The sequence below is a fragment of the Crinia signifera genome, chromosome 6 (assembly GCF_055691185.1).
Source record: "Crinia signifera chromosome 6, ASM5569118v1, whole genome shotgun sequence".
Taxonomy (NCBI): Eukaryota; Metazoa; Chordata; class Amphibia; order Anura; family Myobatrachidae; genus Crinia; species Crinia signifera.
In genome coordinates, this window is record NC_139222.1 from 46,189,410 (window position 1) to 46,212,297 (window position 22,888).

A 22,888-nucleotide genomic window follows, 5' to 3' on the forward strand; every position below is an offset into this window, starting at 1 on the left:
TCCTACCTGCCATGTCACAGGCTGTGTTTGAAAAATGTTAGGTAGGAGCTGATTGATTGGTTGGTTATCTCTCTCTCCATTTTATCACTTTTGAAGCTTAGAGAATCTGGCCCTATATGACTGTGACAGCCCACTGGGTACATGTATTGCCTTACACAGCAAAAACAGCAGTGACACCAGTAGCAGCATCTCAGTCACATCACTGAGAACCTACTAGTTCAGAAACTCATCGCACTGGGGATTTGTGATATCTGAAAACACCACTAACCCTCTCTCACTAACCTATCCTCACTTTTTTCACTATATATTTTTTCACTCTTGTGTTGTCCTGGGGACACTTAGTTGCTTTGCTTTGGGGTGCCCTAGATTTGCACCCCCCAAAATGTTAGGGACTTGCCCGAATAATGAGGTCACCTGGACGCGGTGGACAAGCCGTTACTTATGGCAAAGAACCTCGCCAAAAATGCAAAATTTTATTGCATTGTTTATTATACCCCTTTTACACCGCCGCAAAAACATGGGTTAGCGGTGGTGTAAATGGGTCAACCCGTGTCCCTTTACACAGGACTTCTACCCAGGTCCTGACCTGGGTTGAACATGGCTAGGACCTGGGTAGATGACAGTATCCGACCTGGCTCGCGTTTACATCAATTGGGGAAGCCCAACCTCTGGACCGCAATGTCCTGCGGTCAACATGGAGTTTGGGCGGGGGGCGCACACATTGCTGTATTGTGCAGACAGCAACAGAGGCAGGGAGGAAGTGAATGGATGCCTGTGCGCACCATCCATTCACCTCATGGATGGGGGCTGGGGGGTGCACTGGGACTGGGGGCAAGCCAGTGTAGACAGTGCAAATACCACATTCGACCTGGCTTGGATCAGTCTTCCAAATGCTGGGTCAGATCTGGGATTTTTGTTGTAAAAGGGGTATAATTAATAAATTGGGAGTTTGAATTGTGCACCTGCAACCTTGTCTTTGTATTCAGTACTACTGAAAGGTCTCCGCATGGTCACACCTCTGAATTGGTGTGCACCCCAGGACGCCACTCCTGTATACCATGCAATATCAAGTTATCCTGTCTAAGGAAGGCAATTAAGTGCCCTCACCAGATGGGATAACTCGATAATGCAAGTTATACAGAGTAAAAAGCTTACAAAGGCGTATACCATACCATGCCTGCATAGCACCATTGTCCCTTTGCGGGCTTGCTTCACTCGCCACACATAGGGCTCAGTGGCTCGCTTTGCTTTACTAAAGGTAATAGATGGTGGCGTGGACACAGGAGGGTGGGGTACTTCCTCGCTGAAAATCCTTACATAGCGGCTAATGTAACTGGCATAGCAGTGGACGCAAAGATGAGGAAGTACCTTTTCTGTCTCTTCATGTTTAGAACATTGGGCCTGATTCAAATGCTAGGCTGTGTATGTTCCCAACCTAACATTCAAGCGCCGCTGGCCAAACTCCTGCCCCCCGCCACACGAATCCCGACATTTGCATGCAAAGGGATGTGTACATTTACACATTGCATGTGGCCGCATGACCATCAAATGATTTTTTTTCCATTCGCAAATAAAGTAAATCTAGACTGACTTTTATTTCTGACGGAGATGGCTGAATTCAGGGCAGGTGCTGACATCATGTGACGTCATCTGCCTGCTCCACGCAGGCATTAACATGCCTTCATTCCCAGGGGAAGCCTATAACAAGGCTGGCCCTACCCCTGCCCCCTGGCCAACCTCTTCCCTCCCATCACAATGTGAATGCCTCAGCGAGTGTGATTCTCCCCGAAAGCATTCGTACAGGTGGTCTGCACGTGCGTATATTCGCCCATGTGCATGCCCAGACCCATCATCCAGGGGACCGAATTCGGACCTGGCTGACCAGGTCTGAATCACCCACATTGCTTTATATGTTGCTGTATACAAAAATACCGTTCCACATAGATGCACTTTAAGACCCATGTTCTAAACGATTTCCAGTTCCAGTCTGTTTCTGTAGCAGATACGTGGAAGTCCTAGACTGGTGCTGATGGAAAAATCTGTTCTACAGTGTGGATCATATTTTGGAAATGGATCTACCAATGCATCACTATTTGCAGTAGAGTTTTTCTGTGTTTGGGTGGTGACTATTTTTTCTTAATCGTAGGCAACTGCTTTTTCTCTAATTAGTGATCCATGTCGAATTAGGCCCAATATTAAGAATATTGTCAACATTGTCAAATCTGACCCCTATTTCTAGATCACTAAAAGTTGCTTCTGATATAATGTTTTAAAGCCACACTGTTACCTATAAAATATTCAACACCTGTAGTAAAATAATTCCTAAATGGCTTCCATGATCACAGCTTGCTCCAGGCCTTTCACTCACCCCTAACCAGGGCTGGATTAAACCTTTGGGGGGCCTGGGTCACTTTAGACAGGGGGCCCCCTCCCACTTGTCATTACTGGCCACAAACTGCATGGGATAATATTAGACTGTCAAGCAGTATAAACTTGGTCAATGGGTAACTGCCTCCCATAACAAGGCTGCTGCTGCTGTCCTACATGGGCCTGAGAAGCATGTGATGAGCTCCACCAATCGGAGCTCAGTACAAGCCTCTCAGCCTCGGACCTCTTGTGCAGTCTCATGGGACTTAGTCATCTCCCAGCAATGCACTGCACACTTTTGCAGTTGGTGTAGCTTGGCTCCCGATGCATTAATCATTTTTGCAGTTGGTGTACCTTGGCTCCCGATGCATTAATCATTGTCACATTGGCAGATAGGTGAAGCTGCAACACTACCCCACTCGCATGCACAAAACCTTTATAAAAAAAAAAATATATATTTTTTAAATATACATGCCGACCAGGGGTACTGACCCCCCTTAATCAAGCCCTGCCCCTAACCAGAGGGGCAGGGTTCGGTTGATGGTGAGGTCAGGAGCCTGCAAAAATGGCTGCACAGAGCAGCCTGCCCGAGGGCTCTGGAAATCGAGAAGGGCCATCTTTTGAAAAATATTTTTCTATTTGATACTTTGGGAAATATAAAACAGAAGTCATTGCTCAGACAGACACCAAAATCCCATGTCTGAAAGCCAAAAATACTGGACAAATATTTAAATAAATGATGATAAGAATGGATGTACGGATGGTGTAATGGTTAGCATTACTACCTCACCGCACTGAGGTCATGGGTTTGATTCCTGCCATGTCTCTAACTGTGTGGAGTTTGTATATTCTCCCCGTACTTGCGTGGGTTTCCTACGGATACTCCAGTTTCCTCCCACAATCCAAAAATATACTGGTAGGCTAATTCTACTCTTAGAATGTCTGTGTGTGTGCATGTACATGTGGAATGGAATATAGATCGTAAGCTCCACTGGGGCAGGGACTGATGTGAATGTTCAAATATTCTCTGTAAAGCGCCGCGGAATATGTGTGCACTATATAAGAAACTGTTAATAATAATGATAAAAATAGATAGTTCATTTGTTATAGTTGTACAATGTAATAACACCTATTCCTTGTGCAGGTCTCAATGGTAGTAATGAGAAAGAACGTACAAGAATTGACATGATAAATGATGGTGTTGAGGATTTAAGGCAAAAGTACTACAAATTCCTCTTCGTGGATAATGTATGTATGGTAATTTATAATAACTTCCTGTAACTTCCTGGGAGCACCACGCACTGATTGCTTATAGACTATTTACTGAAGGGAGAGATGTGAGCATTGGTAAACTGTTATCCATTGTAATGTTTTCGGCATTTATAGCAATATAAATTTTCTATAGCTAGATATCGTTATGTTGTGCTCGAACCATTGTAAATTGATTATAATTTAGATACACTGTATGTAACCAGAAAGACAAAATGAATAACAAAAATCACATACAAAGAAAACCAGGGCTAGATTAACAATGGACCAAGTGGGACTGCTGGCGACTCTCGGGAAAAGGTCATTGGGTCACCAGCATGATGTTCGACATGAGCCTAGATCAACATGCAGGAAGGTCGACATGAGTCTATGTCGACATGGGTTGGGTCGACAGGGTCATTATGTCGACATGGTCATTAGGTTGACATTGGTTAGGTCGACAGTCAGGGGCGGATTGGCCATTAAATCTACCGGGAACTTTCCCGGGAGGCCGACGGTAGTGAGGCCGAAAGATGTGCATGCAGCGCAAACAAATAAACAAGACAAATGTACAGCGAGCTCAGCTCACCTCCGGCTGGGCTGACTGCTCAGCGGTAGGCGGCCTCACTTGCAGGCTCAGCCTCAGCCCAGTCCCCGTGTGGCCCCGCCTCCTCCGGCTGTCACTGGTGGCTGCAGTCGGAGTGGAGATTCTTCCCAGAGTGGTCCCGCCTCCTCCCGCCCACTGTTCTTCTCTCAGGCTCTCTCCGTGCGGCGCTGCTGTCCACTGCCCCACCTCCTCCTCGAGTCCTCTATGGTTGTTCCATCAACCACATTAATCGGCGCCCTGCTACTGTATGCGGGACTCGGAGAACAGCGGGCGGGAGGAGGCGGGGCCGCAGGGGGCACTGGGACGGCGACTCAAGAGGACTCGAGGAGGCAGGGCTTGGAGGAGAACAGCGGGCGGGAGAAGGTGTGCTTGGCCGGGACTGGACGCAGGGTCGCAGGTTCCTGTGTGCAGGTGCCAATGCCGCCCCGCCCCCTGCAGCGAGACCACCAACGCTCCAGCAGGACTATGGAGCCGGGAGCAGGATTGGGAGCAGTGCCAGTGCCCCATCGGAAGAAGCGGCAAACTGAGGCCCGCCCCGGAGTAGTGGCTGTTTGAAGTCACCATCCCTGGTAAGGCGGTCTCTGTGTGACTGTGAATGTTGGATGGGGGATTAATATATGGGGGAGGGGGGGGGGGGCGTTTACTGGGTCGAAGTATATATTTGCATATAAATGGATGAGGGTGGAGGTAGGTGCATGTATGTATATATGAGACCATCAGTGTATGTATGAGAGCAGCAGTGTATGTATGTATAAAAGTGGTGGTATGAGTGGCAGGGTGTATGTATGTATGTATGAGAGCGGCAGGGTGTATGTATGTATGAGAGCGGCAGGGTGTATGTATGTATGAGAGCGGCAGGGTGTATGTATGTACATTATGTATGAGAGCGGCAGGGTGTATGTATGTACATTATGTATGAGACCGGCAGGGTGTATGTATGTATGTATGTATGAGAGCAGCAGGGACCATGTATGTATGAGAGCGGCAGGATGTATGTATGAGAGCGGCATGGTGTATGTATAAGGGCGTCAGGGACCATGTATGTATGAGAGCGGCAGGGACCGGGTGTATGTATGTATGAGAGCGGCAGGGACCGGGTGTATGTATGTATATATGAGACCATCAGTGTATGTATGAGAGCAGCAGTGTATGTATGTATAAAAGTGGTGGTATGAGTGGCAGGGTGTATGTATGTATGTATGTATGAGAGCGGCAGGGTGTATGTATGTATGAGAGCGGCAGGGTGTATGTATGTATGAGAGCGGCAGGGTGTATGTATGTACATTATGTATGAGACCGGCAGGGTGTATGTATGTGTGAAATCTATCACAGGTGAGTATCTTCTTTCTTTCCTTACAGGGGTTTAAGTATCATAAACATATAATTTTCACAAAAATAAATTACAAAGGTATAATAAAGGAAGTTTTATTAGACTGGAACACGGCTTCCTTGTAGCTATAATCAGATGTAAAAATATTCACTGAACAAACAGCACTTTTCCAGGTCACAATAAATATCACAATACAACGATACAAATGGTTATCCCTCTATGTTTATCTAAACAACCACCTTTCTAAAGGTTACTTAATGCTTTAAGTTTATGATTTGGCTGCAGCCTATAAGTTCCCTAAGAGTTAACTCTTTGCTTTTTTCTTTCTTGAATGAACTCGCCTAGACAAGTCCTTGAAGAAGTTCAGTTAATATCTCCAAACTAAGTTGAAAGGTAAATAAATACTGAAGAAGGCCCAATAAAGGCTCTATAAGAGTTATGGCAAAGTCTCCTCTAATTATATCTGTCTTTTACCCTGCTCTCTATTATCCTGGGGAGGTAATTCACTTCAATGGTCTTTAGTTATCAGAAGAAATGTTTTCCAAATGGTGGAAATGTTGAGTAGAATTGTGCTGGCTGACTTTGCATTTAAGGCTAAGGTACCAAAAGTTCCTTTGTATCCTCATTGAGTTAACTTAGCTAGATGACATGTACGCTAGAATAAATGTTCTTAGATGTATTCAACTGCAATTGGTGGTGACTGCAATTCTCCTACGCTGTTTCAATTGCCAATGACTATTATCTGTTCACTGTGCACAGACTCTTATTGGTGAACTCTAGTGAAGAAAACTGAATGGTTTCCACTGTAATTAGCTTTTCTGTATAACCTCTCTATTCAGCTAGGGTAACTGTGAGTTTAGTCAAAACTGGTTACTGTCATCAGGCACTGGGATTAACATTAGCGAGGTGCAGGGTAACTAGTAGTGTCTCTTCCTTAATGCTTTAGACAAGAACTCCTCATGTATAATCTGTTCCTCGCCCTGACTTTTGATTAACTGTATCACCATGTTTCCTTCTGAGGTGAGCTGTAGTAACTGTTTCTGAAGCCTTTCATATGCACTTTTACTTTATTAAATCTGTGTTAACCTTCACTGCTTGTACTGTATTAACATCTCCTAAGGTGCTGCAGCCGGGGAGTGGGTATAGGCTGTCAGTCTGTACTGTTTTAGCTGCTCTGTGTCTATTACAACCTGTCAGTATCCAATTTTCTAAGCACTATGTCTGCAGTAACTACTCCTTTCTGACAACGTGAGCTGTTTATCATTAGTCTCTTTATACTAGGCAACAGGGATATAGACTGGGTAGTAGTTGTATAAATATTTAGCCCAGATATGGAAGTTCCTTCCTCACAGCGCCATCACTACGAATGTCCCTCCAGCTGTCAGTCAGTTGCTGCTATGCTGATGGTGGCGGAGCTTTTATATAGGCGAGACATGGATGTGGGCTGTCAATCTATATTAGCTTCTCCCTTCTGAGTATGAAGCAGAGGTTTGGCCTGATGTTGGATTTGGCTGCCTTTTTGGGGCCAGGTTCACACTCACCACTCACTGCCCCTCTCCACAGAGATTCTCCATCTTCCCCTCACAGACTGCACTGCACAACAGTTGCTCCCTCTCAACTGTCATCTCCTGACCCCTGGTCATGTGACCAACTCCTGACCTCTTAAACAGTTGCAGAGACTGCTGGGAATTGTTCATCACTCAGACAATGTCCACTGTGGGGATAGCATATGTTTATAGCACAATATATCTTATATTAAGAATAACTAGTATGGCATCGTATGCCTATAAATCACTACATGCACATATATATGAATTTATCACATTTTTCCCCGGTAAAACATTGCATGTCCTCAGGCAATGGATTTTATACATTTTTAAACATCAATATACTACATATATATATATATATATTTCAAACATTGCAAATCATTACATGCTTTTTAAGTCAAGAAAGTTTACATTTTTACCATAAACCATTCTTGACTTTAAACAATTTTGATTAGTCTCTGAAGCGGAGGGGTTTCACTCCTCGGGTACTTCTAATGAGTCTGCTGGACATCTCCTCTGCACCATCTTTGTGGAGGAATAGGCCACGTTCCTCGGCCTCTCTTCTTTTCTCTGCGAGGAGTATTTCCCTAAGGCGCTGAAGATATACTGGGTCTTGCATAGGATGGTAGGGGACTTGTGGTATTGCAACTTCTTCTGTACAGTCCTGGTATGGCTCGAGTTGGTTTCTGTGTACCATCTTAAGAACTTGGTGGTCATCTCCATCTCTTCTTATTCCATACACCCCAGTGTCTGTAGCTGAAAGGTGAACAATTACGTAGGGTTCAAATTCCCAGAAGGGATCTAAGTCATTACTCCGTTGGTCATCCATCTTCCAAACTCGGTCTCCCACTTGGAACGATGCGACATTCGCATTCTGGCCATAACTTGTCCCTTGTGGATGGTGGGCTGTCTCCATCCTTTCTTCCACTACTTTCTCTGCCTGTTCATGCCGATGCTCGTGTTCGTTCACCCCATCGGACTGTATCACTTCCGTCCCCTCGGGGAGGGTGTCAAGCTCCTGATCCGCTGCGCTGTTTCCCCTACCAAAAGGTTGCCTGTGGGAGAATGGTGGTGGACTTCTGCACTGGAGGGGTCTCTGCGGAGGGAACACTTCTTCCACTCTCTCCCCTTCACTTGCTTGGTCTGTACTTATGCCTTCTCCACCAGATTCGGCAGCATCCTCTACTTTTGGCTGGTAAGACCATCTGCGGAATTGACGTCTGTTGGGAGCAAACCGGCTTCCTTTTACTGGTACACCACCAGGGCCCGTCACGTTGGCTGCCTCAGCACCCTTCTCCCCTTCTACCACATCAAATTCAACCGTCTCACCCTCTCCAACACTGCGCAGAAATTTCTGGGGGTTGTTTCTCTTTATGGCCGTCTGATGGACAAAGACATCATCTCTTGTGTCATTCCTGTTGATGAAGCCATACCTCTTCCGGACATTAAACCACTTGACAGTTCCTTGTACTTGTGTAGCCAGCACTCTCTTCTCTACCTGGCTTCTCCGGCCATAGATAGTGTGCTGCATAATTCGGTTCAGAGTCTGAGGTTGGCTGTACGATTTTTGTGTCAGTGTCGAGATTAGTTCTTCCGGGCAATTTCTTAGGACATTCATTCCAATAATTATGGGCGGTAACCATTGTTCTTTAACAGCCGTAATTAAACATCCTTGATTGAGGAGATGAGCTTGTCCTATCTCGATCTCAGCTTCAAAGTATCCGCAACACTCGATATGTTGTCCATTACTGGCTAACAAATTCAACCCGGCCGGTGGTGTGGCTATGATACTTTCTTTCCTCCAATGCTTAATAAACTCATCCCAACGAATCGTAGTCACTTGTGACCCGGTATCCAACAATGCTGGTATGCTGACTCCATTCACTTTGATGTCAAGAGTAGGGCAACACCCAATGAATTTTGGTATCCATTCTTGCGATGTGGGACCTTCTACTGAAGATTCTCCCGACGGTTGGTCCCGGACCTCGGGAGTCCTGTTTCTATGTTCCGTACTGCGGCAATTTTGCTCAATAGGCCCGCTCCTTTGGCAATGCCTGCAGATGGGTCTTCCTTGTTCATCTAATTTATCTGTAGGAATTCGGCGGGAGCTCCATGAACCGTTTCTCCCATCATTTCCGTAGCAGGGTTCTCTCTCCATCTGCCAGGGTCTCTGTAATGTCTGCGTCTCTTTTAAGGTTCTCAATTCTCGACAAAGATCTGTCATTCCTTGTGTCAATTCAGCAATTTGCCCTTTCATTTCTTCAATGGGGTCTTTAAAGGCAGCAGATTGAACTTGCTGAAAAACGGTTTCAACAGGTGCGTTCACGGTTCCCTTTTTGGGTTTATCGCCTAAAACCTTTACCATCAACTCCTTGAAGGCCGCAAAGCTTATAGGTGATTCTTGACGATGTAACATCTTTAACTGTCCTTTGGTATTGGCATCGTAGATTCCGTCAAGAAATTGATTGGTTAAAGTTTCATCTTCTTCAATCGGTTCTCTTGGGGCACACAACTTTATATCCTGCAATGCCTCATGTAATTCTACGGCATATTCTCGTAGCGTTTCATGCGGTTGTTGCTTTCTAGAATAAAACTGTGTTTTGAGTTCTGATAAAGTCTTCGCATCGAACACTTCTGCTAATTTTTTCAGTATGTCTGTTGCCGATTTCTTTTGGCTTTCTGGCCACGATTTCACTTCCCTTTTCGCAAATCCTCTCAGTTGAGCCAACAGTATTTTTACTTGTTGATTTTCATCTAATCTATATACCTGGAACATGGTTTCAATTTGTTCCCTAAAGTCGCGGAACGCATTTGTTTCAGTCATTCCACTATCTCCGGTATAAGTGGGAAGCCATGGCGCCCCCAAGTAATAGGGCATAGTTATCACTGCCGGTTTATGTGTCGTTGAACTCATTCTATCCGTTGGATTTCCTTGGTCCTCGTTGCCAAGCATCTCTTCTTGACTATTGTTTTGAGACATTTTGAGTGACGCTGGGTTAGGTTTTCCTCGCTTTTGATGTACGTATCCTGTTCGTCAGACGCCAAATGTGAAATCTATCACAGGTGAGTATCTTCTTTCTTTCCTTACAGGGGTTTAAGTATCATAAACATATAATTTTCACAAAAATAAATTACAAAGGTATAATAAAGGAAGTTTTATTAGACTGGAACACGGCTTCCTTGTAGCTATAATCAGATGTAAAAATATTCACTGAACAAACAGCACTTTTCCAGGTCACAATAAATATCACAATACAACGATACAAATGGTTATCCCTCTATGTTTATCTAAACAACCACCTTTCTAAAGGTTACTTAATGCTTTAAGTTTATGATTTGGCTGCAGCCTATAAGTTCCCTAAGAGTTAACTCTTTGCTTTTTTCTTTCTTGAATGAACTCGCCTAGACAAGTCCTTGAAGAAGTTCAGTTAATATCTCCAAACTAAGTTGAAAGGTAAATAAATACTGAAGAAGGCCCAATAAAGGCTCTATAAGAGTTATGGCAAAGTCTCCTCTAATTATATCTGTCTTTTACCCTGCTCTCTATTATCCTGGGGAGGTAATTCACTTCAATGGTCTTTAGTTATCAGAAGAAATGTTTTCCAAATGGTGGAAATGTTGAGTAGAATTGTGCTGGCTGACTTTGCATTTAAGGCTAAGGTACCAAAAGTTCCTTTGTATCCTCATTGAGTTAACTTAGCTAGATGACATGTACGCTAGAATAAATGTTCTTAGATGTATTCAACTGCAATTGGTGGTGACTGCAATTCTCCTACGCTGTTTCAATTGCCAATGACTATTATCTGTTCACTGTGCACAGACTCTTATTGGTGAACTCTAGTGAAGAAAACTGAATGGTTTCCACTGTAATTAGCTTTTCTGTATAACCTCTCTATTCAGCTAGGGTAACTGTGAGTTTAGTCAAAACTGGTTACTGTCATCAGGCACTGGGATTAACATTAGCGAGGTGCAGGGTAACTAGTAGTGTCTCTTCCTTAATGCTTTAGACAAGAACTCCTCATGTATAATCTGTTCCTCGCCCTGACTTTTGATTAACTGTATCACCATGTTTCCTTCTGAGGTGAGCTGTAGTAACTGTTTCTGAAGCCTTTCATATGCACTTTTACTTTATTAAATCTGTGTTAACCTTCACTGCTTGTACTGTATTAACATCTCCTAAGGTGCTGCAGCCGGGGAGTGGGTATAGGCTGTCAGTCTGTACTGTTTTAGCTGCTCTGTGTCTATTACAACCTGTCAGTATCCAATTTTCTAAGCACTATGTCTGCAGTAACTACTCCTTTCTGACAACGTGAGCTGTTTATCATTAGTCTCTTTATACTAGGCAACAGGGATATAGACTGGGTAGTAGTTGTATAAATATTTAGCCCAGATATGGAAGTTCCTTCCTCACAGCGCCATCACTACGAATGTCCCTCCAGCTGTCAGTCAGTTGCTGCTATGCTGATGGTGGCGGAGCTTTTATATAGGCGAGACATGGATGTGGGCTGTCAATCTATATTAGCTTCTCCCTTCTGAGTATGAAGCAGAGGTTTGGCCTGATGTTGGATTTGGCTGCCTTTTTGGGGCCAGGTTCACACTCACCACTCACTGCCCCTCTCCACAGAGATTCTCCATCTTCCCCTCACAGACTGCACTGCACAACAGTTGCTCCCTCTCAACTGTCATCTCCTGACCCCTGGTCATGTGACCAACTCCTGACCTCTTAAACAGTTGCAGAGACTGCTGGGAATTGTTCATCACTCAGACAATGTCCACTGTGGGGATAGCATATGTTTATAGCACAATATATCTTATATTAAGAATAACTAGTATGGCATCGTATGCCTATAAATCACTACATGCACATATATATGAATTTATCACATATGTATGTATGTATGAGAGCAGCAGGGACCATGTATGTATGAGAGCGGCATGGTGTATGTATAAGGGCGTCAGGGACCATGTATGTATGAGAGCGGCAGGGACCGGGTGTATGTATGTATGAGAGCGGCAGGGACCGGGTGTATGTATGTATGAGAGTGGCAGGGACCGGGTGTATATATGTATGTATGAGATCGTCAGGGACCGGGTGTATGTATGAGAGCGTCAGGGACCGGGTGTATGTATGCATGTATGTATGAGAGTGGCAGGGACCATGTATGTATGTATGTATGTATGAGAGCGGCAGGATGTATGTATGTATGTATGTATGTATGTATGTATGTATGAGAACGGCAGGGTGTATGTATGTATGAGAGCGGCAGGATGTATCTATGAGAGCGGCAGAGTGTACGTATGTATGTATGAGAGCGGCAGAGACCGGGTGTATGTATGCATGAGAGCGGCAGGGTGTATGTATGTATGTATGAGAGCGGCAGGGTGTATGTATGTATGAGAGTGGCAGGGACCGGGTGTATGTATGTATGAGAGCATCAGGGACCGGGTGTATGTATGAGAGCGGCAGGGTGTATGTATGTATGAGAGTGGCAGGGACCATGTATGTATGTATGAGAGCGGCAGGGTGTATGTATGTATGTATGTATGAGAGCGGCAGGGTGTATGTATGTATGAGGGCGGCAGGGTGTATGTATGTATGAGGACGGCAGGGTGTATGTATGTATGAGAGTGGCAGGGTGTATGTATGTATGAGAGTGGCAGGATGTATGTATGTATGAGAGCGGCAGAGTGTATGTATGTATGTATGTATGAGAGCAGCAGGGTGTATGTATGAGAGCGGCAGGATGTATGTATGAGAGCGGCATGGTGTATGTATAAGGGCGTCAGGGACCATGTATGTATGAGAGTGGCAGGGACCGGGTGTATGTATGTATGTATAAGAGCGGCAGGGTGTATGTATGAGAGCGGCAGGGTGTATGTATGTATGAGAGCGGCAGGGTGTATGTATGTATGAGAGCGGCAGGGTGTATGTATGTATGAGAGCGGCAGGGTGTATGTATGTATGAGAGCGGCAGGGTGTATGTATGTACATTATGTATGAGACCGGCAGGGTGTATGTATGTATGTATGAATGAGAGCAGCAGGGACCATGTATGTATGTATGAGAGCGGCAGGATGTATGTATGAGAGCGGCATGGTGTATGTATAAGGGCGTCAGGGACCATGTATGTATGAGAGTGGCAGGGACCGGGTGTATGTATGTATGAGAGCGGCAGGGACCGGGTGTATGTATGTATGAGAGTGGCAGGGACCGGGTGTATATATGTATGTATGAAACCATCAGGGACCGGGTGTATGTAAAAGAGTGGCAGGGTGTATGTATGTATGAGAGCACCAGGGACCGGGTGTATGTATAAGAGTGGCAGGGTGTATGTATGTATGAGAGTGGCAGGGACAGGGTGTATGTATGCATGTATGTAGGAGAGTGGCAGGGACCATGTATGTATGTATGAGAGCAGCAGGGTGTATGTATGTATGAGAGCGGCAGGAACCAGGTGTATGTATGTATGTATGTATGTATGAGAGCGGCAGGGTGTATGTATGAGAGCGGCAGGGTGTATGTATGTATGAGAGCGGCAGGTACCAGGTGTATGTATGTATGTATGTATGTATGAGAGCGGCAGGGTGTATGTATGAGAGCGGCAGGGTTAGGGTGACCAACTCATCCCTTTAATCCAGGACACATATTAATTACACAGGTTCTGTGGCAGTTTTAAAACAAGTGAAAGCCAGCCACAGAACCTGTGTAATTAATGTGTGTCCCGGATTAAAGGGATGAGTTGGTCACCCTAGGCAGGGTGTATGTATGTATGTATGTATGTATGTATGTATGAGAGCGGCAGGGTGTATGTATGTATGTATGTATGAGAGCGGCAGGGTGTATGTATGTATGAGAGCGGCAGGGACCGGGTGTATGTATGAGAGCGGCAGGGTGTATGTATGAGAGCGGCAGGGTGTATGTATGTATGAGAGCGGCAGGGTGTATGTATGTATGAGAGCGGCAGGGTGTATGTATGTATGAGAGCGGCAGGGTATATGTATGTATGAGAGCGGCAGGGTGTATGTATGTATGAGAGCGGCAGGGTGTATGTATGTATGAGAGCGGCAGGGTGTATGTATGTATGAGAGCGGCATGGACCAAGTGTATGTATGAGAGCGGCAGGGTGTATGTATGTATGTATGGATGGATGAGAGCGGCAGGGTGTATGTATGTATGAGAGCGGCATGGACTAGGTGTATGTATGTATGAGAGTGGCAGGGTGTATGTATGAGAGTGGCAGGGTGTATGTATGTATGAGAGCGGCAGGAACCAGGTGTATGTATGTATGTATGTATGTATGTATGAGAGCGGCAGGTACCAGGTGTATGTATGTATGTATGTATGTATGAGAGCAGCAGGGTGTATGTATGAGAGCGCCAGGGTGTATGTATGTATGAGAGCGGCATGGACTAGGTGTATGTATGTATGAGAGTGGCAGGGTGTATGTATGAGAGTGGCAGGGTGTATGTATGTATGAGAGCGGCAGGAACCAGGTGTATGTATGTATGTATGTATGTATGTATGAGAGCGGCAGGTACCAGGTGTATGTATGTATGAGAGCAGCAGGGTGTATGTATGAGGGCGGCAGGGTGTATGTATGTATGAGGACGGCAGGGTGTATGTATGTATGAGAGTGGCAGGATGTATGTATGTATGAGAGCGGCAGGGACCATGTATGTATGAGAGCGGCAGAGTGTATGTATGTATGTATGTATGTATGAGAGCAGCAGGGTGTATGTATGAGAGCGGCAGGATGTATGTATGAGAGCGGCATGGTGTATGTATAAGGGCGTCAGGGACCATGTATGTATGAGAGTGGCAGGGACCGGGTGTATGTATGTATGTATAAGAGCGGCAGGGTGTATGTATGAGAGCGGCAGGGTGTATGTATGTATGAGAGCGGCAGGGTGTATGTATGTATGAGAGCGGCAGGGTGTATGTATGTATGAGAGCGGCAGGGTGTATGTATGTATGAGAGCGGCAGGGTGTATGTATGTACATTATGTATGAGACCGGCAGGGTGTATGTATGTATGTATGTATGTATGTATGAGAGCAGCAGGGACCATGTATGTATGTATGAGAGCGGCAGGATGTATGTATGAGAGCGGCATGGTGTATGTATAAGGGCGTCAGGGACCATGTATGTATGAGAGTGGCAGGGACCGGGTGTATGTATGTATGAGAGCGGCAGGGACCGGGTGTATGTATGTATGAGAGTGGCAGGGACCGGGTGTATATATGTATGTATGAAACCATCAGGGACCGGGTGTATGTAAAAGAGTGGCAGGGTGTATGTATGTATGAGAGCGCCAGGGACCGGGTGTATGTATAAGAGTGGCAGGGTGTATGTATGTATGAGAGTGGCAGGGACAGGGTGTATATATGCATGTATGTAGGAGAGTGGCAGGGACCATGTATGTATGTATGAGAGCAGCAGGGTGTATGTATGTATGAGAGCGGCAGGAACCAGGTGTATGTATGTATGTATGTATGTATGAGAGCGGCAGGGTGTATGTATGAGAGCGGCAGGGTGTATGTATGTATGAGAGCGGCAGGTACCAGGTGTATGTATGTATGTATGTATGTATGAGAGCGGCAGGGTGTATGTATGAGAGCGGCAGGGTTAGGGTGACCAACTCATCCCTTTAATCCGGGACACACATTAATTACACAGGTTCTGTGGCAGTTTAAAACCATTTCTGGAGTCTTGAGGTGTGGCAGTTTTAAAACAAGTGAAAGCCAGCCACAGAACCTGTGTAATTAATGTGTGTCCCGGATTAAAGGGATGAGTTGGTCACCCTAGGCAGGGTGTATGTATGTATGTATGTATGTATGTATGTATTAGAGCGGCAGGGTGTATGTATGTATGTATGTATGAGAGCGGCAGGGTGTATGTATGTATGAGAGCGGCAGGGACCGGGTGTATGTATGAGAGCGGCAGGGTGTATGTATGAGAGCGGCAGGGTGTATGTATGTATGAGAGCGGCAGGGTGTATGTATGTATGAGAGCGGCAGGGTGTATGTATGTATGAGAGCGGCAGGGGGTATGTATGTATGAGAGCGGCAGGGTGTATGTATGTATGAGAGCGGCAGGGTGTATGTATGTATGAGAGCGGCAGGGTGTATGTATGTATGAGAGCGGCATGGACTAAGTGTATGTATGAGAGCGGCAGGGTGTATGTATGTATGTATGTATGGATGGATGAGAGCGGCAGGGTGTATGTATGTATGAGAGCGGCATGGACTAGGTGTATGTATGTATGAGAGCGGCAGGGTGTATGTATGAGAGTGGCAGGGTGTATGTATGTATGAGAGCGGCAGGAACCAGGTGTATGTATGTATGTATGTATGTATGTATGAGAGCGGCAGGTACCAGGTGTATGTATGTATGTATGTATGTATGAGAGCGGCAGGTACCAGGTGTATGTATGTATGTATGTATGAGAGCAGCAGGGTGTATGTATGAGTGCGGCAGGTTGTATGTATGAGAGCGGCAGGGTGTATGTATGTATGGGAGCAGCAAGGTGTATGTATGAGAGCGGCAGGGTGTATGTATGTATGAGAGCGGCAGGGTGTATGTATGTATGAGAGCGGCAGGGTGTATGTATGTATGTATGAGAGCGGCAGGGTGTATGTATGTATGTATGGATGAGAGCGGCAGGTTGTATGTATGAGAGTGGCATGGACCAGGTGTATGTATGTATGTATGAGAGTGGCAGGGACCAGGTGTATGTATGTATGAGATCGGCAGGGTGTATGTATGTATGTATGAGAGCGGCAGGGACCTGGTGCATGTATGTATGAGAGCCGCCATTATTGATTTGTAGCCGCCCACATGAGGCCACTGCCAGAAATTTTCCAGGGCCACTTTTAGTCCCCAATCCGCCCCTGTCGACAGTCAAAAGGTCGACATGTGGGTTCGCTTTTCTTTGAGCTGACAGGCGGTATTTCATGCCCTACCTTAGACTAGGGCGGGAGCAGGGGCGTAACTATAGCACCGCAGCCCCCGCCACCGCGGGGGGAGGGGGCGCTGTGCATGTGGGGGCGCCGGGGGCTGTGGTGCTATAGTTACCCCCCCAATCCCCCGCAGACTTACGTATCTCGCTGGTCCCGGCGGCTCCGTTCTTCTGATGAGGACCACCACAAAATGGCCGCCCCCATATAGCACACTGTTCTCTGAAACTGTCTGCTGTATGGGGGCGGCCATTTTGTGGTGGTCCTCAGCAGAAGAACGGAGCCGCCGGGACCAGCGCAGCGCGATAGGTAAGACTGCGGGGGAGGGGGTTAGCATGGGCAACGGGGCGGCCGGGGGGGGTGCTTGACGGGGCGGCGGCGGGGGTGGGTATGGGCGCCCCCCCCCCTAACGGCGGGGGGGCGCCCAAAACGTAGCTACGCCACTGGGCGGGAGAATAAAATAGTGTGCCAAGCGGAGTGAGGAACCGTGCCCGAAGCATAGCCAGTGAGCCATGCGAGGGGATGAGGTGCTACATTTCAGTGTCAGTGTCGATATTCGGGACAAAAAATGTGAAAAAACCCATGTTGACCTTTGGACTGTCAACCTAATGAACCTGTCAACCTATCCATGTCCACCTAGACTCATGTCGACCTAAATGCATGTCGACCTAATGGTGTAGACCTAATGACTGTCGACCAAAATTGTGATGGCCTAATGATCCATACCCTGACTCTGTAACCCATGATTTGTTATTAATATTATTGAAAAAAAAAAAATTTCTGTCTGCACCGCCACTGTTAATAAAAGTGGGTGAAAACAACATTGTGAGCTGCAATGTGGTAAAAAACTGTCTGCAAATGACGGGAAATTAATGTTATTTCGGTAAATAATAGCAAAGGCCAAATTATGTGATTTTAGCTTTTTTGTCAATTTAAAAAAAAAAAACAAAGCCAGCCACGGTTGTTTGCCAAATCCAAATCCAAAGCTGTCTGACAAATCCAAATCCAGAATAAATAGTCTGGCGCACATCTGTTATTATTATTATTAATAATTTAATGTCATAGCTCATGGCTTTTTAGTTTTAGTTATTATATGTACACATATTTACCATACCGCTTGACTTTCGCCTTCATCGATGCAGCAGTCCTGCAGGGCAATAGGAGGGGTGGGCATGGTCTTGGGTAGAGGGGGCATGACCATGCGCTCTGACACCCATTGGGGGTGTGTCTAGTGCTCCGTGAGTATCTGGGTAGCTCCCGGCAGTGATCACCAACATGTATTCAGTGCTCACCGGCTGCTGGGGGGTAGTAGTTGGGAGCAGGGCAGGAGGGAGAGCTGGAGGTCTGGCTTAGCGGGCAGGAGGGAGGACTCGCTGCGCTGTAGTTCAGTCCCGGTGCATGTTAACTGACATCTTCCTCCACCTGCACCGCATACAGCCGCTCAGCCGGGCAGCGTCTGAGGGTGAGCCAAGTGCTCAGCACTGCCCGGCTGAGCGGCTGTACACGGTGCGGGTGGAGGAAGATGTCAGTCACACTGCGCCGGGACTGAACTGCGGGGCCTCCCTCCTGCCCGCTAAGCCAGACCTCCAGCTCTCCCTCCCTCCCGCCCGATGAGCTAGACCCGGGTGAGTAATTATATATGCACTGGAGGGAACAGCACGGCGGCCGTATCCCTCCCCCTCCCCCCCCAGATCAGCATGCCGGCCGTATTCCTCCCTACCCCCCCACCCGTGGAGCGGGTGAGCGCCGGGGCGCCCCCCTCGCCTGGGGCGCTCCGGCACCTTGCACCGGCACTGCCAGTGATCATCAGTTTCCCCATATGTACCCCCACCCGTGGTAAAATGTGACCCATGGGTGAGACGGCGGGAAAGTGTCCATTTAGAGGGACTGTCTCAAAGTAAATACATACCTTCCAACTGTAGCCATTCCAAAATAGGACTGTTTACTGAGGCTTCCTTATGGCTTTTTAAAAATATACCAACATTTTAGGATTGACCTTAAAAAACTGGAATAAAACTCCAGCACCAGTAAGTGGTGTCCTTATGTACAATTGTCAGTACAGACTACGAGCTGGATTAACCATATTCATTTCTTGCAGGGGGAAAACAAGGACAATTATCTGCAGGCACTAAATACCTTTTTGGGATATTTTGAAAAGATCCTCTCTGAGAATTCCAATGGATCCAAGTACCTTGTGGGAGATAAGGTAATAATTCTAATCAAAATACCCATAGATTTGAAGGTTTTGCCATGGGAGAATAGTTTTAACTCTTCATTTTCCCGCAGATCTCATATGCTGACTACAATTTTGTGGACATCCTACAATGCAATCTAGACCTTTCCCCAACATGTCTGTCTAAGTACCCACTTTTGTCAGCTTACCTTGAACGTGTGATCAGTCACCCTAAACTCAGCACATATTTGAAATCTGATGGACGTAAGCGACGTCCTATCACCACTAAGCATTAGTGAATGGAAAGTTCCCCAGGGTCTCCTCCTGTATGTAAAATTTGTTTTTCGTGTACATTTTTACTTTCTTTATGCAAAGAAAATGAATAAACTTTCTTGAATCTTATAATGAATTGTTTTCACTTTAATGTTTACAATGAAAGGGCCCTGGCAGCTCATTTTGCCCACCGCAACCCCCCTTCCCCCCTGACTGCCTCTGCTGTGCTGTCGGCTTCTTCAATGCAGGACACCGGCGGCCAATTAAAATGCTGCACTGGCTTTTGAGCTAATCAGAGCTTGTATTCCGTTAGCCAATCTTTTGATTGGCTAACGGCTGCTGGTACATGAGCTCACCAGCTGGTGCTGCATTTTAATTGGCCTGCATTGAAGAAGCCTGTGCTTTGGGACCTGCAGCAGGAGTCGGGCAGTAAAGGACGGGGGGGGGGGGATGGGGGTTGGCCGGACTGGAAATCAGTCCTGGGCCACAAAATTCCTAGTGGCAGCCCTGGTCACCTGTAGTCTGTAGAAAGTTTCTTAGGGTGCATTTCTAGAATAAGGAAGCTCATGGCAAATATACATGATTTACATGATGTTGTGATTATTTACTAAATTGAACTTATGCCTATTGGCATGTACGTCCTCTCTTGTGGGTTAAAAGGTGATAACCTTTTAAATTGATAAAATTCTTCTGCAAACAACCTAGTAAAATGGGAAATTTGGGATTTATGGGGCATTTTAAATGCAGGATTCCAGTTTTGTTTTATAGAAAAATATTAAGATTATGGGCAGGGTGTACCAAGCATTGGCAGTACATCAGACCACTCATTGCATATATACTGACATATGTGATAAGCAACTCAAAGGGCAGCTCTCCAGCTGCTGCCTCGACCTCCGATTTCTTACTTGGAAGTCCTTCTAAGCATGCCCATAGATGCTGGAGGCCACGGAGCATTCTGGGAGATATCCCACATAGCAGTACTCTGTATAGGAATCCATAGCCTTCTATGGGGTTGCACCAGCTAGAGCTGGGGTTACCGTCTGCAGCGAAGCCCTGCCGGAAGGGGCTTTAGTACATTCCAAAATTTTGTAACAACCAGAAAAGTGTTTTTTACCGCATTTTTCTTAAGTACGTCCCGTCCTATGTATATATACATATTGTACACATATTACACATGCTGCAGTACACACTTAAGGTGCCTATACAATTGACCTATGTGGGCACATCGAGTGCCAAATCGCAAGCGAGCCTCCCGGTCAAGTGCAAACTGATCCGACTAATGTATGGGGGTCTTTAGAGGCCAATTTATTACGTATACCTGCTCAATTATGGAAATGTCTGGAAATATGAACATACAGTCACAGCCCAAACATTAAAAACAAGGAAGAAATCTGTAAGGTCCAAATCTTTGATTATAGATTGTTGCCCCAGATTGGATAGTTTCAGTATGTAATTTAGTAACTGCTAATCTAATAAGATTTTCTTGCATTAGAGTCTATAGAGCTTTAAGAGTAATGGCCCCCATACATTAGTCCGACTTGTCCTAGGGACAAGTCGGACTTGATTTCCCCGGCAGCTCCCCGGGAGGGGAACACACGATTAGGCACTTGATGTGCCAAGTTATGCATATGATAAATCGCATGCGATTTATCATATGCAACTACCGGGGAGCTGCAGGGGGAGAGCCGGGTGGAGGACGCTGGGGAGCTGCAGGGAAGTGCCGGGCAGGGTGAGCTGACAAATAGTCAGCAGGCGGGGGACGCCAGTGAGCCGGGCATGGGGAGAGGCTGGGAGTGGACACAGTCAGCGGGCGGGGAGACGCCGGTGAACCGGCGAGGGGAACAGGTCACGTCCGTGCTGGGCAGGAGGACCAGGCAGGCAGCCGCAGCTTCATGGAAGAAAGCCCCAATACAAACGAATGGGCAGCCAGTGATTGGCTGAGAGCTCTCTCAGCCAATTGCTGATTGGCTGAGAGAGCTCTCAGCCAATCACTGGCTGCCCATTCGTTTTTACTGGGGGTTTTCTTCCATGAAGCTGCCGCTGCCTGCCTTGTCCTCCTGCCCAGCATGTGAGCTTTTCCCCTCGCCGGTTCACCGGCGTCCCCCCGCCCGCTGACTATGTGTCCACTCCGAGTCCCAGCCCCTCCCCATGCCCGGCTCACTGGCGTCCACCGCCTGCTGACTATTTGTCAGCTCACCATGCAGTTCCCCGGCGTCCCCTGCCCACTGACCCTGCCCGGACCAGACTGCACATAAGATTTAGGAAATCTTATGTGCAGCCGGTGCGACTGCCCGACTCAGATCCGATGCGTACGGGACCGCGCATCGGGTCGGACAGGGTGTCAAAACATGCGATTTGGGACGATTTCACTGCCCAATTCATCCGAATCGGGTGAAATCGGGCCCAAATCGCATAATGTATGGGGGCCTTAAGATGCACAAACAAAAAAAAAGAAAAAGAAAAAAACATTTTACTGAGTTGTTCTTGTGGGTAAAAATGGCATGTTAATGTGAAAGGTAAAGGGAAAATAAGCAAAATGGTTTAAGGTGACAGGAAGGTGGTAAAGATCCTGGCTGAAGGTATGACGGCAGTCAAAAAGCAACAATGACATCCCGACTTGTGGCCAGAAGACCAGTGTCGATATCCAGACATTGATGGAGATGCCGGAATCCTGACTGCTAGCAGCCAGATCGTACCGGTCTGGACTGTCCAGTGAGGTCTCCAGTTCTTCCTCTTAGCGGTCCGGTGGCCCGAGTGTTGCACTGCTGGTGGCCGCAGCACTTCCCTGCTGGATTTGGCTGAGGCACACCAGAGTGCAGTACAGTGCAGCTACAGGTCTGCACTACGGGCACCATTTTCTTGAAGCCTCTCATTCTCTGCCCAGTCCTCCAGCCATTCAGAGCAGCAAGGGACTTACAAAATGGGCCAAAATTATCACACAGACGCCAGAACAACGCTGCTGATCTTTTTGTGAGGATCAGCATCTTGAGCTCCCTGGTTAGCATCCATATTTACTACTGAACCTTCCCTTATTCGTCAACTTGTTCCCAATATATTGTATTGTCTATTAATCCTGCCAAGTTCCGGTCCAGACTGTTGAGTAATTCCTCCAAAACACTCCGCATTAACCCTGCCAGTTCCGGTCCAGACTCCTGGTTACTTCTCCGGTACAGTCTGCATTAACCCCACCAGTTCCGGTCCAGACTCCTGGTTACTCCTCCAGTACATATTGCATTAACCCTGCTAGTTCTGGTCCAGACTTTCTGGTCACCTGCAGCAATCCCATCACTTCCAGTTCTATTCTTGGATTCAACTCAGCTCCCACACAGCAACTCCCCATCCCCGTTTAGTTCCAGCCCACTATCAGACTGAACTTTAGCTAC

General features: G+C 46.6%; 1 protein-coding gene across 1 annotated transcript in view; it reads left to right on the forward strand.

Moving 5' to 3' along the window:
- The window catches only part of LOC146007617 (glutathione S-transferase P 1-like), a 74,479-nt gene extending 54,842 nt beyond the window's left edge, over positions 1-19,637 (forward strand). The window contains exons 5-7 of the mRNA XM_083146102.1: positions 3,512-3,615; positions 19,158-19,265; positions 19,346-19,637. Of these exons, the coding sequence (XP_083002228.1) occupies positions 3,512-3,615; positions 19,158-19,265; positions 19,346-19,528 (395 nt within the window). The 3' untranslated portion in view covers positions 19,529-19,637. The remainder of the gene's footprint in view (positions 1-3,511; positions 3,616-19,157; positions 19,266-19,345) is intronic.
- Positions 19,638-22,888: the final 3,251 nt, after the last annotated feature.